This window comes from Chiloscyllium punctatum, chromosome 11 (genome assembly GCF_047496795.1).
Source record: "Chiloscyllium punctatum isolate Juve2018m chromosome 11, sChiPun1.3, whole genome shotgun sequence".
NCBI classification, from domain to species: Eukaryota; Metazoa; Chordata; class Chondrichthyes; order Orectolobiformes; family Hemiscylliidae; genus Chiloscyllium; species Chiloscyllium punctatum.
The window spans coordinates 27671059-27689729 of record NC_092749.1 but is presented as its reverse complement, the minus strand read 5'-3'; the positions used below and the strand labels follow the sequence as shown (position 1 = coordinate 27689729).

Below are 18671 nucleotides of genomic sequence, written 5' to 3'. Positions count from 1 at the left end.
TGGGAGAGGAAGACCCTAAAGTTTCTCTTGTTCAGTGATCTATTCAGGTTTGCCTTGATGGATTCTTGTGAATGTACTTGTGCTATGGTCATAGTTGATTTATGATGCAGAAGGATAGAGCAAATTAGAAAAAGATCTGATTCTTCTAATTTTTATCCAGGACATTGCAGGTGCTTGGCAACGCCTTGAACAGGCAGAAAAGGGATATGAAGAGTGGCTTCAGACAGAAATAAGACGATTGGAGCGATTGGATCATCTGGCTGAAAAATTCAGACAGAAAGCCACAACTTATGAAATGTGGTCACATGGTAAGGCACCACCATTAATGTGATAAGCTATGCCATTCATGTGTTTCCGTATTGTCAAGTTTTATATTGGTTCCAACAGCATTACTGATCAGTCCATGGAGAATATGCATATTAGAAGTTTTTAACTAGTTATTTTACTAAAAGATAGTTTCCTAGTTTGCAGTTATAGTCAATTCTTTGATTAAAAAATACTGATTGGGCATATTGTTCTCCATTCCTTTGTCTATCTGTGTTTCCTCTATTCCAGTCTGCCTGTGCTTCCAGGTACCAATTTATAATGGCCACTCCAACATTTAAATGAAATAAAAAATCCATCAGGAGAGTTAAGCAAATAGTTGGCTCCTCAGATACTTGAGTCAGTTCCACTGTTTAATCAGATCATAGCTGATTTGATTACTTCACAAGTCTGCCTACCACAATAAATAATTAATTAGTCCTTATCTCAGACTTAAATGGGTGATGCCTTATTTTTAAACAAGTATCCCTATTTCTAGACTCATCCAAAATAGGAAACATCTTTCCTACATCTATCTAGTTAAGACCTCTCAGTACCTTATCTGCTTCAATAAAGTTACTTCTTATTCTTCAAAAGTCCAGCCATTACAAACCTAGTCTGTCCAACCTTGCCTTAAAACAACCTGCGCATTCCAAATATTAATCTAGTAAATCTTCTCCGAACTTCTTTTAGATTAGATTACTTAGTGTGGAAACAGGCCCTTTGCCTAACAAGTCCACACTGACTTGTCGAAGCCAACCCACCCAGACCCATTCCCCTACATTTATCCCTTCACCTAACACTACAGGCAATTTAGCATGGCCAATTCACCTAACTTGCACATTTTTGGACTGTAGGAGGAAATTGAAGCACCCGGAGGAAACCCGGGCAGACACTGGGAGTATGTGCAAACTCCACACAGGCAGTTGCCTGAGGTGGGAAATGAACCCGGGTCTCTGGCGCTGTGAGGCAGCAGTGCTAACCACTGTGCCGCCCACTACATTTATGTCTTCCTTTAAGTAAAGAGACTAATACTATTCACAATTCTTCAGCTGTGACCCCATCAATGCCCTGTAAACTGAAACATGACACCCTTGCTTTGGTATTTGGTTCACCTTGCAATAAACAATATTAGCTTTCAATATAATATAAATAATAGAATGTAATATTCTGTTAGCTTTCCTAATTAATTGTTTCACCACAGACTAACCTTTAGTGATTCGTGCATAAGAACACCCAGATCCTTCTGCATTTCAAGAGCTCTGCGATCTTTCATGATTTACATAACATGCTGCCCTTTTATTCCTCCTCCCAAAATGGACAATTTCACATTTTTCCACATCATACTCTATTCACCAGATTTTCTCCCATTCACGTAGCCTATCCATAATCTTTGTAGCCCCCTCATATTGTCTTCACAACTTACTTTCTTAACTAAGTCGAAACCAAAATAAAGACTTGCATTTATATGGCACTTCACACAACTTTAGGATGTCCCGCTTGTAACACAACTAATTAAGTATTTTTGAAGTGTAACCATTTGCTGTAATATGGGGAACTGCAGCAGCTAATTTGCGCACACAAGATTTCAACCAATAATGAGAGTCTGTTGGTTGATAACAGGAGAGAACTGATTGTTGTTGAAAATACTGTATGATCTTTTCTGTCCATGTTGGCAGCTGTTCTGCGATTGCAATCATTTTCCGCACATACAACCTATCCCACCTCGATCTTCCTCTTGCTACTCCCACACCAAACCCTACTGGCAACTCAGCTGTGACCAATGCAACAGGAGATACACCAATGTATATAAATTATCTTTTGATAGCTTACGATCTGTTAAGAATCAGTAGTGGTTCAAAGAGAAGTAATTATTTTTTAAAAATAAAAAACAGTACAATAAATCTCTTCCAGCAAAGGAGATTGAAGGGAGGTATAATGGAAGTGTACAAGATTGAAAGATTTAGACAAGCAGTTTTCAACTGGTTTGCCATGATGACTATCCAAGTGTGTTGTGAAATTTTGTGCAAAGGTAATGAAAATCAGTGTTAGACAAACATTGAGTAGAACATTAAAATGAAACTATCAAAATAATGCCTCAAAATGCGTGAAAATTTAAATCATCAAATTAAAAGCATGGTATCAGTCTTTTTGATTCTAACATTCTAAATTAATATAACCAAAGGGGATAAAATTGATATGATGGAGGAAACAAGTGGGTATACTGCAAAATTTTCTCCTTGGTGTGCCATTTATTGAAAAGGTTGTAACAGATGTAACATTTTCAGCAGGAGGGGCATGACAACCTAACCTTTTTAACGTGGGAGTGGTAATAAGAACTTGCCTGTGAGGATGGTGCATTCAGAGACAATGAATGATTTTATAAGGAATTTAGATTAACATGAGGGAAGTAAATTTAGCAAAACTCAGGATCAAGCAGGGGAATGGGACTGATTTGATTGTGTGACAGAGTTGGCAGGACTCGATAGGCTGAACAGTCTCCAAGTGTATCATAAAGAAGAAAAATCACAAATTAAAATAACCCATCTTGATCTCTATTTTTTTTAAAAAGGAACTTTGAACTAAACATTTGAAATGCTTTGAGGAAAAAGTTAACTGAATTAATATAGATTCTTGTATTACCCAGGGAAAGACTATACTTTGATGCAGAAAGATTATGAATCTGCCTCCTTGACTGAAGTGCGGGCTTTACTGAGAAAACATGAGGCATTTGAGAGTGACCTGGCTGCACACCAGGACCGAGTGGAGCAGATTGCTGCCATCGCGCAGGAACTGAAGTATGTTCCATTTGCAGGCTGACAGCTGATGACACTTCATTAATATTTGGCTTCCAAACAATCATGTACTGTGTAGCAATTCCAAATGATAGTGACCAAGTTAAAAATAAAGCTGAAAAGGTTATTTTAATTGCCATTACTTCAGGATAAGGATTGTACTCTAAGTAAAGCATTTGGGAGGAAAAAGAAGACCAATCTCTTGTATATTTTTTCAAAATTATAAATGCATAAGTACCACCTCACTTGTCAGTAGGTTTTATTATTATTCTGACAGCACCATTAATACTTTTTTCAAAAATAAATTGAAGATTACATTGATAGAAGCCATGGTAATGACATATGGTAATGACATTTGGGAAGGACATACTTCAAGCCTACTGCTGCATTGTAGAGGGATACGCTCTGCTCTTTCGTGTCTGATACATTTCTCGGAAAAATAACCCGGTTGTTCTTCGTTAACTGAAGAAAGTGAGAGCAGTGACCCTGTCAGCAGCAATGGGACACTCTCATAAGCCATTCTGTGTTTTCTCATGAAAGGTATTACAAGTGGTTGAATTCTACTGATTGTTTTGATCTCAAATCTCTCGCATCAGAATATCAAAACAACAGCTGTACTTAGTCACCAGTAGTGCTATGAGTAAGAGAGCAGTATAATCTGAAACATTGTCCTCCGAGATGTCTAACTAGGATTTAAATATGATCATAAAAGCTACATAAATGATAAACAGGGACTAAAACAGCTTTTCTCAAACATTTTCAGGAGACAGTTAACTCTTTCAAAAAAAAAATGCTTTTAGAAAGTTGTTTGGGTGGGAAAATAAACAACCCTTGCGTCATCTTCATTCTAACAAGACCAAACATCTCTATGCCATGCTTTGTTAGTTTACCAAGTACTTTCTCATCGCAATCGATACAACCAACAAAGCAATTTTCAAACTAGAAACATGGTTTGGTATAAATTGGGACTCCAGCCATATATCTGTTCTGACATAAAGGTTGCCTATTTTTACTTCAATGATGTTGTCAACTCCAACTTTGCCTCAGTTCATCTGCTGCTGACATCTTCAAGCATAGTTCTTTTACTTTAGACTTCACTGCCCTAATATAGAACAAGAGAACAATACAGCGCAGAACAGGCCCTTCGGCCCTCTGTTGTGCCAACCTGTGAACTATTCTCAGCTTGTCCCCCTACGCTATCCCAAAATCATCCATGTGCTTATCTAATGATTGTTTAACTCTCCCTAATGTGGCTGAGTTGACTACATTAGCAGATAGGGCATTCCACGCCCTTACCACTCTGTGTAAAGAACCTGCCTCTGACATCTGTCTTAAATCTATCACCCCTCAATTTGTAGTTATGCCCCCTTGTACACGCTGACGTCATCATCCTAGGAAAAAGACTTTCACTGTCTACTCTAACTAATCCTCTGATCGTCTTGTATGTCTCTATCAAATCCCCTCTTAGCCGCCGCCTTGCCAATGAGAACAGGTTCAAGTCTCTCAGCACTTCTTCATAAGACCTTCCCTCCAGACCTGGCAACATCCTGGTAAATCTCCTCTACATCTTTTCCAATGCTTCCACATCCTTCCCGAAATATGGGGACCAGAACTGTACACAATATTCCAAGTGTGGCCGCACCAGTGTTTTGTATAGTTGCAGCATGATATTGCGGCTCCGGAACTCAATCCCTCCACGAATGAAACCTAACACACTATGCCGCCTTAACATGATCCTGACCGGTTTCGTTTCTTCTATCCCTCATCAATCTAGTCATCCAAATCCTGCTTCCCATGTCCTAATTTGCAGACCCATTCACCTATCACCCCTGTGGTCATTGATCTGCATTACCCATAATTAAGCAGAGCTTTAATCTTTTACATTCAAAGCCTTGTTTTCAAACCTTTTCATAGTCTTACTCTTACATATCTTGGCAAGCCCCAAAGCCTAGAGAGTACCTGCACTCCTCCAATTCTGGCCTCTTGAGCCTCTAAGCTTTTAATTTCTGCACAATTAGCTGTACCTACAAAGGTTTAGCATGTGGAACTCCCTCCTTAACCCTGTTTCCTCCTTAAAGATGTTCCTTTTAAATTGAACATTTTAATCCAAGGTTTAGGCTATCTGTCCTCACATCATTCCATGTACCTAGGTCTCAAATTTTGTTTGTTATTTCTATGAAGTACCTCAGGACATTGGCAGTAGAAAGGACTATGGGGATGATTAGAAAGTGGTAATGTTACTGGCCTAGTAATTCAGAGGCCTAGATAAATGTATGGAGTTGAGTTCAAATCTATTCATTATTCAATCTAGAATTCTAGTCTTGTTAATAATCCTGCTGGATTGTTTAGAAAAGGAAATCTGCTGCCCTACCTTACATGTGACTCCAGACCCATTTCTGATGAAGGGCTTTTGCCTGAAACATGAATTTTCCTGCTGCTTGGATGCTGCCTGATCTGTGCTTTTCCAGTACCACTCTAATCTTGAATCTAATCTCCAGCATCTGCACTTCTGTCTGCTCTCTGAAATAGCCTGCCAAGCCATTCAGTTGTAGGTAGATCACTATCTTCTCAAGCGCACTTAGGGATGAGTAATAAATGTCAACAACACACTTATCCCAAGAATGAATATACTGTACTTATGCAAAAGAGTACCATTAGGAAACGTGAAACTGCATTAAACTATAAACATTCAGGAGCTCCTTTCATAATTTCACATTGACACATCACATGGATTGTAGCAGTTCAAGATTGGATGAATAAATGATTCTATTGTCACAGATACAGTAATGTTACTGGCCTAGTAATTCAGACAGTGAAAAGTGAAGGCAGCTCACCGTCATCACGCCAAGGAAAATTATGAATGGGCAATAAATGCTGGATTCGATAGTGACACCTAATTCCCATGAAACAAGAATCTGAAGTACTAGTCACAGCACATACAACACACCACATATTTAATAGATGCCTGACTGATTAGAAAATGTCATGAACAAAACTTGCAACAAAAAACTTCATCTTGATTGTCAAATTAGCATTCATGGTTTATCCATTTTTCTTTCTTTACCCTCTGCCCTTGAGCATCTTTCCTCATCCTTGTTTCAAATGTGGTGAGGAGCAAAACATAAAAACCGTAGAATGATCCATTTCCTGCTCAACAACAAATGCTTGTTCTTAATGCTTGTGTATTTGTATCAGTAGTGCCATAGGCTAATTTGATAGTAAAACCACAGGAAATAAACAGGAGATTTTAGGGCAACTTCTGTTCATCCTACATCATCAGCTATAAGTTCCCCTCTGAGTCTCGCACCATCCTGACTTGGAACTCTATAACCCTACCTCCACTGACACTGGTTCAAGATCTCTGGAATTCACTTTCGAGTAGTCCTGAGAGTCTGTCTACATTCAGAGTTGCAGCAAGATGGCAGCTCTCCACCACCACCTCATGAAAACTTAGGGATCAGCAACAAATGTCCTTTTCAATAATGGCCCACATCCCATGAAAGAACAAAAAAAAACTATTTTCCTTGATATTCCCTTTCACATTACATGAGCAAGCACACTTTTATATATGATAACCATGAAGGATTCAAAGATTGAAGTAGTTACAAAGTCTGAAAAATAGGATGTAATGCTTAAGATTTCCTGGGATATGAAATCTAGAATGCTTAATTTCATCAAAGTAATGTACCATCTGTAAGTTTGATTGCTGTGAAGATCTAAGAGCTAAAATGTAATTATGTGTAAAAGGTAATTGGTCTTGTGAAAAGAAATAAAAATTTAATAACATACACCACTAAAAACAGAGGCTACCAACTGTGGAAATGAAGGTCAAGCCTAACAGTTCCAAGAAAATCTTAAAATGCTTCAAATATAAAATTTAGCAGATATGGAAAAAATGTTTTTTTTTAGAACTTTTGACCATGACGTTGAATTATTTGACCAATTAGTTGGCTTTCTTAGTGTTAGTGATTTGATTTTTAAGTGTTTATGTTGCTCAATGCCTTCCAATAGAAGGAATAAGTCATGAATGTCTCTCAAAAGTATATCTCCCATTTATCTTGTGCACTTCAAGCAGAGCCATGTATGCTAGATATTATGCCTTGCATTCCCAAGTATATTCTATATGGGAAGAAGCCAGTACCAGGAAGCCACTACAGCATCCAAAACCCCACTTCAAGAATGCTTCTAAACATGACATAAAGGACCTGAACACACATTTTCATATGCAAGACTTAAAGGAACAACGGTGGAAAATGGTGATTTTATCTGTGGATCAGTTTATACCGCCACCAGGATTAGTTTTTTTAGATTAGATTACTTACAGTGTGGAAACAGGCCCTTCGGCCCAACAAGTCCACACCGCCCCACCGAAGCGTAACCCACCCATACCCCTACCCCTACCCCTTACCTAACTCTACGGGCAATTTAGCAATGGCCAATTCACCTGACCTGCACATCTTTTGGACTGTGGGAGGAAACCGGAGCACCCGGAGGAAACCCACGCAGACACGGGGAGAACGTGCAAACTCCACACAGTCAGTCGCCTGAGGCGGGAATTGAACCCGGGTCTCTGGCGCTGTGAGGCAGCAGTGCTAACCACTGCCGCAATTTGACAGAAGGAACCATTGCCCAAAAGACGACCCTACAATGACACCTGATAACCATCTCATATTAAATTTTAAATGTAGTTTGGCAGTTAACAGTCAGTCATCATCTAATTGGTGCATTTTCCATTGGTTGGCAAATGGACTTTGATTGTTGCAATCAACATGTTCTTCTCATACAGTATAAAAATATTGTTCCCACTTGTCTGTATTTTTGCAAATGATCAGATAGTGCAAGACAAAGTTTTGACAAGCTGTCTTTTCAGTTACATTCATAGCTGATTTTTTTTAACATAGATATGCCACAATGTATGAATTATGCATCTGAAAATGTCCCAGTAGCCGAGAATACACAATAAGGTAGCAAGCTTAAATGTAATTTCATTGTAGTTTTGAGATGGTATGAACCTTTTCTGTGCTTATCATCTTTACTGTCGGTGTTTGTGGCAAAAGATCATTTTCTAATTGAATAATGGAGCAGCTTTTGAAATGAATGCCCATAAGTGGTCCTATTTTCTTTGTGACTGCAGTCAGCATCAGGCTCTTTCCCTGATAAATCATGAATTAAAATTCACGCATTTTCACTCTGTAGCAGTTTCAGGTTTGCAATCCTAATTTATTCAAGATCTTTGTTAAGAAACTGATTTTCAGACCAATGTGAGGTTTCATTTTGGAGCAGGGTATATCTGAAATATTTGCAGGACTAAGAAACTTATTGATATAGCCACTTTAAACTGTTGGTTTATAATGTAATAATTGGGAGTGGATTCTAAATATAAATCTATTGCTATAAATATTTAGCTGGTTTCATTTAATATTGAATAAGGCACTCAATTTAGAGCTGGTTGCTATATTACAAAAAATGAATGATAACAATTCATCAATTTTCTTGACTTTGACTTTGAAGTGAATTGGATTATCACAATGCTGCTGAAATAAATGCAAGGTGCCAGAAAATCTGTGATCAGTGGGACAATTTTGGAACACTCACACAGAAACGAAGAGAGGCTTTAGAGGTGAGATATATTTTAATAAAAAATAAGTGAATGAAGATTAAGCTCTGAATAGTATGCTTAATTATACCTTATATATGAGGGGTACAATACTAATTACATGAACGTTTTGAGGCCAATGATTTTATGTCAGCAAATTTAAATGTACAATTAGTTTTCAGGTTTCATGCAGCTTTAAGAGGTGTATTTTCTCCTGGTCTTTTTTTTAATGAAGATAGATGAAGTCAGACGTGCTAAGTTGTCTGTTCCAAGCCACAAAAGTAAACTGCTTACAAGGCCTTGGTTTATTTTCAAGTTGGAACTATAGAAGCAGCATGAATGGATGGTCAGACTTCCATAGAACCAGGGTTTTAGTTTAGCTTTCAGTAGCTGTTGGCATTTTGAAATGGTCATACATACTTCTGCAGCAAAGTGCTTGAGTGCTCTACCAGAATTTTCTCCTGATGTTCTTTTGTGCTGGACTGGAGAAACGTTGCATGTGAGACAATCTATTCCACTAAATTTGTCTTTACCAAGGGTGTGTATATGGAATGTTACTATATTGGAACAGTCGCTGGTTAGTAGTTTTAAAAAAAAGCTATTATTCTCTTAAGTTTTCCAATAGAGTTAAAGTTAAACAAATTCTTCTTTTTGTTTGTATTGCAACTGTAGAGTAAAAATAAAATGTGTATTGCTTAAAGTAGTGTAACCAATTGAATTACACCTGGAACATTCTTGATATATTTAAAGGGGATTTGGTTTAGTCCATAACATAGCTAATTCTAATTGTTAAAATTCAATGCCAAACTGTGGGCTTGTTTTGTTTATAGAAACTTCTTGTTCAACATAGAACAATTTATTCTAGAACTTGTCAATTTTAAATGTTATCATTGTTGTTTGTGCATTGATGCATTGTGGCAGTTTATGGTCACAGTTGTATGGATACTGTGAAAAATTTGGAAGTCTGATTTGAATATGTGGAAGTAACCTTGTCCAGATAATACTATCACCAGATTAGGATTAGTTTTCTTTTTGAACAATGGATTCCTTTTTTAATATTATGCTAATGCAGAATAACTTCACAAACCTTGTGAAAAATGCTAGACTAGATCTGAAAAAAACCCACACAAAACTTTGCTTTAGCCAAAAGCAGATTTGATTCAGAATGCACTCACTTTTTAAGCACTTCTTATCAACAAAAGAGAAATCCACGATCTCAGTAAAATTTAAGTTAGAATCCAGGTTCTTTTGTCAAACTTGAATGTGTCTGCTTTTCATGCTGTTTTTTTTTGTAAAAGGTGGTTTAATGATCTATCAACTGCATCTTTTGTGAATCTACTTACATGACAAAACTTTTTGCATTTTTTTCTTTATGCTGCATTATCTACTGGGGTGCTATTTGGGCACCATACGCTTACCAAGTTATCCAGACAGTAAGCTTAATTTTTAAAATCAAACTAATACAGCAGTAAGCACTTCGCTACAGAAAAGTGAAAAGATAGATAAGTGAATAAACCAGCACTATGCTTTTGTAATATTGCAACATTATTTGAAAAAGAGTAGAATGATTAAAATAAAATTCAGTTTGTCTTGCTCTTAGACTGAACTCACTATTTTCTTGTATTTTTCTCTCTTTTTGGCAGAGCTAAGATTTGAGGTTAGGGTTAGTTGAACTTTACAAAGTTGCATATTTTAAGAGAAGAAAACAAACACCAGTTGCTGTTGGGTGACTGGCCTGGAAGATAAATGCAACTTAATTACTAATCTAAGGAACACTGCATGATTCAGCTGGCAGCTGGTTGGATGTTGAGTTGGTCATTTCAAGGGAGGACCAATACTAAGCAGTCAATAACACCATATTGATGAAAAAAGAAAAGGAGGGAGAAAAGTAGTTTTAGTAGGTGCAAAATAATTTTGGAAGTTTCGAGACAGGCTGCTGTTTTTCACTATCTTTTAGTTTACTGTTCATTTGAAGAATTGTTGAGGGTTTTGAAAAAAGAAACCCAGTATGAAAAAAAGAAAGAAAGAAATCTGCAGTCTGCTAAAATTGGTTGTATTCCCCAATGATTTCAAAGTTAGATGTACTATCGTGCCTGTGAACAACTCCTATTCAAGGACTGGAAGGAAGGTTTTGTATCCATTGTTTGAAAGCATTTAACTGAACTGGCAAATTACAATTCTTTGCATTTTCTTTTTAACTGTGTGTATCTGTCAGTCTATGTGAGAGTGGAAGTTATGTTCAAAGAAGATTGGGTTTATTTTTTTAAAATTCATTTGTGGATGTGGGCATCTCTGGCTCGGACAGCATTTATTGCCCCTCTGTAATTGGCCAAAGGGCAGTTAAGACTCAACCACATTGCTATGGGTCTGGAGTCACATAGGCCAGACCAGGTAAGAATGGCAGTATCCTTCTTTCAAGGATATTAGTGAACCAGATGGGGTTTTCCAACTGTTGACAATGGATTATGATCATCATTAAACTTCTAATTACAAATTTTTATTAAATTCAAATTCTAACATCTGCCAAGAACAGTTTGGAACCTGGGTCCCCAGAATATTACTTGAGTATCTGGGTTAACAATCCATCTGGGAGGCCATCACCTCCCCTTTAAATCATGGAAATTAATTAATTAGCTTAACAATGTAAAGTTAGTGTTAATAATAACTTTTGTTTAGGTCATGAACTTAGTGTCCAAGATCTGTTGTTCATAAAGTCTGCTTGGAACAATTGAGCAATTTTGAAGGTCACTGAATATTTTAATTTCACTATGTTGCAAATACAGTGACAGACTGATGTAGTTTGGCTTGCTATCTCTGTCATAATGTAATTGAAATAATTCAAACGTATCTAGTGGACAGCTTTGAATTTGACTTCTTTGGAGAGTCATTGGAAAAAAATCAATATCATTACTGCTGAATTAATGTTCTAGGAATACAGATATAATGTGTGACCACTGTATTTTTTTATCTTTCTCCATCCTCATTACTTTGAGATAGCCGTAACCCTCTACCATTTCCAAATTGTTCTGATTTGGTCCTACATACCACTTCCTCTTTAATCGAGTGACTTAAGACTTAAATATATTAACAGGAAAAAAACCTGCAGAATCATATACATTTTTGTTTTGATTCAATTTATCCAAAATTTTGATCAGTGAATAGATACATGGCACCCAGCTTGATAATTTACTTTGTAGCCAGGAGATATTGAAGACCCACGTACAGTGAAAAATAATCATTTTGAGGGCCTTTATTATTTGAATGGAGAGTATATTTTAAGTAAGTTAGTATCTTGGTAGAAAAAATTCTGTGAAGCATGAAGTTGGAAAAACTTGGTATTGCATCGATGTAGTTGCCCATACTCACCACACAATGGCTCTGTTACAGCATTAAAGCTATTTCATCCAGCTTTATGAATACTGTATGTGACTCACCAGATGTCTTTTGGACCCATGAACTGTAAGCTTAAGTGCGAACTAATGATGTATAAATTTAGTTCAGAGCAAAGAAAAAAATTTAGGTTTAGCATTTCAGCTTTGCTTTTAAGGTTAAGGTTTGTTTGTCATTTGTTTTACTCATTTGTTTTACGCAGGGTTCGGTGCTGGGGCCACAGCTGTTCGCATTATATATTAATGATTTGGATGAGGGAACCGGGGGCATTCTAGCAAAGTTTGCCGATGATACAAAGTTAGGTAGACAGGCAGGTAGTACTGAGGAAGTGGGGAGGCTACAGAAGGATCTAGACAGGTTGGGAGAGTGGTCCAGGAAATGGCTGATGGAATTTAACGTGAGCAAGTGTGAGGTCTTGCACTTTGGCAAAAAGAATATAGGAATGGACTACTTTCTAAATGGTGAGAAACTTAATAAAGCCAAAGCACAAAGGGATCTGGGAGTGCTAGTCGAGGATTCTCTAAAGGTAAACATGCAGGTTGAGTCTGTGATTAAGAAAGCGAATGCAATGTTGTCTCTTATCTCAAGAGGGTTGGAATATAAAAGCAGAGATGTACTACTAAGACTTTATAAAGCTCTGGTTAGGCCCCATTTGGAGTACTGTGTCCAGTTTTGGTCCCCACACCTCAGGAAGGACATACTGGCACTGGAACGTGTCCAGCGGAGATTCACACGGATGATCCCTGGAATGACAGGTCTAGCATATGAGGAACGGCTGAGGATACTGGGATTGTATTCGTTGGAGTTTAGAAGATTAAGGGGAGATCTAATAGAGACGTACAAAATAATACATGGCTTTGAAAAGGTGGATGCTAGAAAATTGTTTCTGTTAGGCGAGGAGACTAGGACCCGTGGACACAGCCTTAGAATTAGAGGGGGTCATTTCAGAACGGAAATGCGGAGACATTTCTTCAGCCAGAGAGTGGTGGGCCTGTGGAATTCATTGCCACGGAGTGCAGTGGAAGCCGGGACGCTAAATGTCTTCAAGGCCGAGATTGATAGGTTCTTGTTGTCTAGAGGAATTAAGGGCTACGGGGAGAACGCTGGCAAGTGGAGCTGAAATGCGCATCAGCCATGATTGAATGGCGGAGTGGACTCGATGGGCCGAATGGCCTTACTTCCACTCCTATGTCTTATGGTCTTATTTATAACCTGTTTCAGTCATTTCTGCTATTATGACAGAGGAGTGAGGAAGACAAGGCCTTGGAATGTACTCTATTTGAGTGTCCTTGTTACCTTTTTTCCATTTCTATGTCTTAGCAGTATCAAGACTAGAAACTTAATAATAGTATAAGCTACACTCTGAAGCTTCAGCACAGTGCCACCAAAGTTGTCAGTCCATGCTTTAAGAAAAATATACTTCCCCAACTAATGATTATGAAACTTCACAATCTTTTCATGTTACAGTAAACATTCTTGGTCTTTTCAATTAATTAAATACAGAGAGCCGAGAAATTACAGGAAACCATCGATCAGCTCTTCTTGGAGTTTGCTAAAAGAGCTGCCCCATTTAAAAACTGGATGGAAGGAGCGATGGAAGATCTTCAAGACATGTTTATTGTTCACAGCATTGAAGAAATCCAGGTACAGTATGTTTACTGGAGCAAAATAATGGACAGCAATGGAGTATATTAATGATACTAATATTGTTAAACTAACAATTCATTCTTATTGCATGACATTATTCTATCATTTCACTGAAACTTTAGCTGCCCTTTGGTGACAGTCTCTGAAGTGAGAAGACTAGCAAAATGACATCAACGGGAAGCTGTGAAATCACTACCTGCTAGGCACCCAATTGTGAACTATTTAAGTGGCCAAACTCCGACCTCTTTGATCATTTTGCCAGAGTTGTCTGGCGGGGGCAGGGGGGGGGGGGGGGGAAATGGTGAGATGCTGCTTCTGGAGACCATCAATAAAACCTGGTGAATTCTGAGTGGGAGGGGCAATTGGGCCTCCATTTTTAGGCACTCCATGGCCCACATTGAGGCATTGGCCACATCTGTGTCCATAATGGTACATTTGTTCATGACTCACCCCACAGTTGCCCTCACCAAATTGTTGGGCCTTCCTGCATGAACACACAATCCCCCAGGCCTTCACCAAGGGTACCCAATCATTAAGGCATCCTTTTCTTGAAGCTGCAATCCGGGCAATGGTAATCATTAGCAGTGGCATTGTTGAACTGCTGCCCTCTGATTGCCACAGCACTTCTGAGGGGCAGACTATTTTGTTTAATTGGGACTGAATTTTGAAATTATAAATGCCTCATTTGCCAAAGCAGGGTCATCTCCTACCTTCAGCTCCAGTGGTGGGAGCTTAGATGCTTGCACAAAATTAGACTCTCAGCATTACTAACTGTGTACTGGAGCTGTGTAAATGTAATGTCTACAAATATATTTTCACATTAGTTCTAAATTAAAACCAGCGAATGTTTGAACACATCTTTTGAATCCATCTTTCATGTCTCCTGTTGTAAGAAGCTAAAATGTTAAATAAAACATTTAATATTAAACTTGTATAGCCTCATGGGCTTGTTTTCAGAGGATATTCCTGGGCTTTGAGGCAAGTATATGAAAGAATGATCAAAATAGATAACCAGCATCAGTGTTTCAATGAAATTACTTAGTCATTTGTACTTCCTTACCCTGAAAATGACACAGAGCACCAATGCTAACCCATTATTAACAGTGTAGCAATATTGGAATATTTATGCATGTACTTTACTTGCCATTAAGCTATGAAATTGCAGTAACATATCTTAATAATGATCCTGTTGTGTTTACAAAAACAAAATCTATTGATTGGAAGCATACCAAAACAGGAGAATATAAATATTATTTTATTATAATTGCAATTTTCTAGATAATGCCACTTATATTTTATTTTTTTTCAAAATTCCACATACATGAAGTGTAATGCTTTTTTGACCCATTCCTCTTAATCTTTAGAGTCTGATAGCAGCACATGAACAGTTTAAAGCTACCTTACCAGAAGCAGACAGCGAGAAACAAGCCATCCTGGGAATCCTTAATGAAGTACAGAAGATTACTCAATCCTATAACATCTCATCCACTGTGTCAAATCCTTACAGCATGATATCACGTGATGAGATCAATGCCAAATGGGACAAGGTATTACCAAACAGAATATGCTAATAAATTAATCAACCAGAAATGGGTTGAGTCTTGAGTAAGATCAGAGGTGCAGGAAATGAATTGCATTTTCATCAACAAGTGAAAGGGGAGAAGATATGTTAATAATTTAGTAGTAGAATCTTTGCTAAGACTCAGTTAAGTGGTCTAGACCAACGCAGACTTTGTTTTTGGTTTCTGACAGATTTGCTATCTATTTTTAACACCTGGTTTTATTTCAGATTTGCAACAGTTTACTCCTCTTGTAAACTTCAATATGGTTATGATACTTATTTGCTCTTAGTGCAGGGAATAAGGTTGACATAGAGAATACATGATTGTTCACTAGTTCTATGCGCATAATGCCTTACTCTTAATAGAATAGTGTAATATTGCATGAACTGATTTATCATCACTATTCTGTTCTTTGGTGGTTGTTGATTTAAACCAATACCCTATATTTTCAACATTTTATTTAGATTGACTACTGATGTCATACCTGCAACAGAAATGAATTCCCAGTATTCAGTTTTGTCATCTTCAATGACATGATATTTGAGAATGCAAGCATGTGATGAAAACAATTTCAATTATTTAATTGGCTCCATATATGTTGAATTAAAATTCAATTGTTTTTAATGGCAGGTGAAGCAATTGGTTCCTCAGAGAGATGCAGCCCTGCAAGAGGAGCTTGTACGGCAACATGGTAATGAACGTCTGCGTCGTCAGTTTGCCAGCCAGGCAAATGTCATTGGACCTTGGATCCAGCGTAAGATGGAGGTAAGTTAGGAATTTTAACCAGCTGCTTAAATTCAGTTGAGTACTATGTGTTTCTTTTTAGCTCTTAAAATAATCTATGTTTCATGTTCAACAACTTATATTTGTATAGCATCTAAAAGGGATAAAGAAACAGACTTATATTAAAGAGTAAGCTGTTCTGAGAAGTGACTAGTCAAAGTTTACTCATCCTTGAAAAGATTTACTGTACCTGCATATTTCTGCAAAAAACAATTTACCCTCTGTTAAATGCTTGCTGGTTCCACTGATGCCTATGTCTCTCCCACACTGATAGCTACTCCCTTCCTCATTCCATTTTCTTACTGTCTCCTTCAATCTCTGCAAAGACCTCATTTAAAACCCATTCTTAGGCTAGACTTTTGCGCTCTTCTATGTCCAGTTTCTTTTTTGATCATTTTCTTTCCTGTCTCCATTCTGCTTGGCTTTTCCTTTTCCTTTCTATAGAAGTCATCCTTTCATAGAAGGTTACACTCATGTAGACCAGTCGCAAGTTCACAAGATACAAACAAATAGAAGGCAATGTGGCTCAGTTTAATTCACCCATTCAAATGAGTTAGTTATGTAATTAAAACTTTTTATTATTACAGCCCCAAAATGGTTGATGTATTTCTTGTTTAATTCCAATCACCCTCCGATCCAGTGGATAGCTGAAGATTTACACAATTTTCAGCAAAGAAAGCCTTCCATTGAGACCACTATGGGAATGAATTAAGATAAGTAAATGCACATACCAGTAGGTTGAGAATGGATTTCTTCATGAACACACTGAGAGCTTAGAGTTCTGAGAAAGGGTCACTTAACCCAAAATGTTAACTCTGATTTCTCTCCACTGATGCTGCCAGACCTGTTGAGCTTTTCCAGTAATTTCTATTTTTGACACTGAGAACTCTACTACCCTTTGCACAGTAATTAAGGTAGAGATTCAAACTATTATTGAGGTATGTTGCCAGAGCATATTTGGGATCCTGCAATAGCTTGCACCTATTCCATTATTTATTTAATCATCATGATTACCTTCGAAATATATGTTGGCCGGATTTGTATCTTTAAATTCAATTATAACTTGTGCTTGGATTCAATGAAAAATTATCCTGAATAAATCTCATATTGGTCTTTGCATATTATTGTAATTCATTGTATTTAAATACAGGAAATAGCTCAAAGTTCTATTGAAATGACTGGAACCCTGGAAGATCAGATGAATCAATTGAAACAGTTGGAGGAGGTCATCATTAACTACAAACCCAATGTTGACAAACTGGAAGGAGATCACCAACTTATTCAAGAGGCCCTAATCTTTGATAACAAGCACACCAATTATACGATGGAGGTACTTTGTGGATGTTAATATGAACGTTGTCTTGTTTTTGTGTGGGGCTTTGTGAATGAATGAGCTACAAACAAATGTTATATTTGATGTGATCCAAAGGCCAGCCGTTCCCAATTGCCAGTTAAACCTTTCAGCAGCCAGAAACTAGTAGAGAACTGAACTCTGAGCTGTAACAATCTTATTAAATGAATTAGAAGGATAATAGCGCAAATGGGGCTGTCTCTTAATCCAATGGAACATAAGTTCTAAAAAGCATGTATACCATTTTCTTCCTTGGACATAGTTTAAGTGGGAGCTTTTGATATTCTGTATAATATTTAGTCTATCCTTGAGCTTATTTTTCTTTTTGGACAAGTTAATTATTTTGGTGCTTAAATACAATCACTTGCAAAAGAAATATTAGCACTGATAATAATTCAACTTCAGGAACCATATTTCTGAGGAGAAAAATGTGCATATTAGATCTTCACTAATAAGTATAAAAACAATTTTAACAATAGTAATGATTAAATAACTTAAATAAGGAAGTTGGAGAGCTAAAAGGCACCATGAAATGTCCTGTCGAAAGTAGGATCAAGAAGAATCAAGGAGGCATGTCGGATACTTAATGAGTACTTCACATCAGTATTTATCAAGGAGAAGGACCTGGATGATGGTAAAATGAGAGAGGATATGTTGATATTCTAGAGCATGTCAATATTAAGGAGGAGGTGGTGTGGGGTGTCTTGAAAAACATCAAGGTAGGCTGGTTAGCGAGGTTAGATCTCACTGAATACAGGGAGAATTAGCCATTTGGATACAGAACTCAAAAATAGAAGACAGAAGGTGGTGGTGGAGGGTTGCTGTTCAGACTGGAGGCCTGTGACCAGTGGTATGTCTCAAAAATCAATGCTGAGTCTACTGCTTTGTCATTTATATAAATGATTTGGATGTGAACATAGGAGCTTTAGTTAATAAGTTTGCAGATGACACCAAAATTAGAGGTGTAGTGAACAGGGAAGAAGGTTACCTCAGATTACAATATGGGCTGATTAGTGGCAGATGGTGTTTAATCTAGATAAATGTGATGTGCTGCATTTTGGAAAGGCAAATCAGAGCAAGACTTATATACCTAATGGGAAGGTCCTGGGGAGTGTTGCTGAACAAAGACACCTTAGAGTGCAGGTTCATAGATCCTTAAAAGTGGAGTTGCAGGTAGATAGGATGGTGAAGAAGGCATTTGGTGTGCTTTCCTTTATTGGTCGCCCACATTTGGAATATTGTGT

The 18671-nt window shown here is 37.5% G+C and overlaps 1 protein-coding gene across 7 annotated transcripts in view; it reads left to right on the top strand.

The window, feature by feature from the left end:
- LOC140482857 (alpha-actinin-2-like) overlaps window positions 1-18671 on the top strand; it is a 114086-nt gene that overhangs the window by 81517 nt on the left and 13898 nt on the right. For all 7 annotated transcript variants that reach the window (XM_072580553.1, XM_072580559.1, XM_072580558.1 and 4 more), the window contains 7 exons: window positions 161-308; window positions 2951-3101; window positions 8610-8718; window positions 13588-13728; window positions 15096-15278; window positions 15924-16058; window positions 17227-17406. In XM_072580553.1, coding sequence (XP_072436654.1) covers window positions 161-308; window positions 2951-3101; window positions 8610-8718; window positions 13588-13728; window positions 15096-15278; window positions 15924-16058; window positions 17227-17406 — 1047 coding nt within the window. The remainder of the gene's footprint in view (window positions 1-160; window positions 309-2950; window positions 3102-8609; window positions 8719-13587; window positions 13729-15095; window positions 15279-15923; window positions 16059-17226; window positions 17407-18671) is intronic.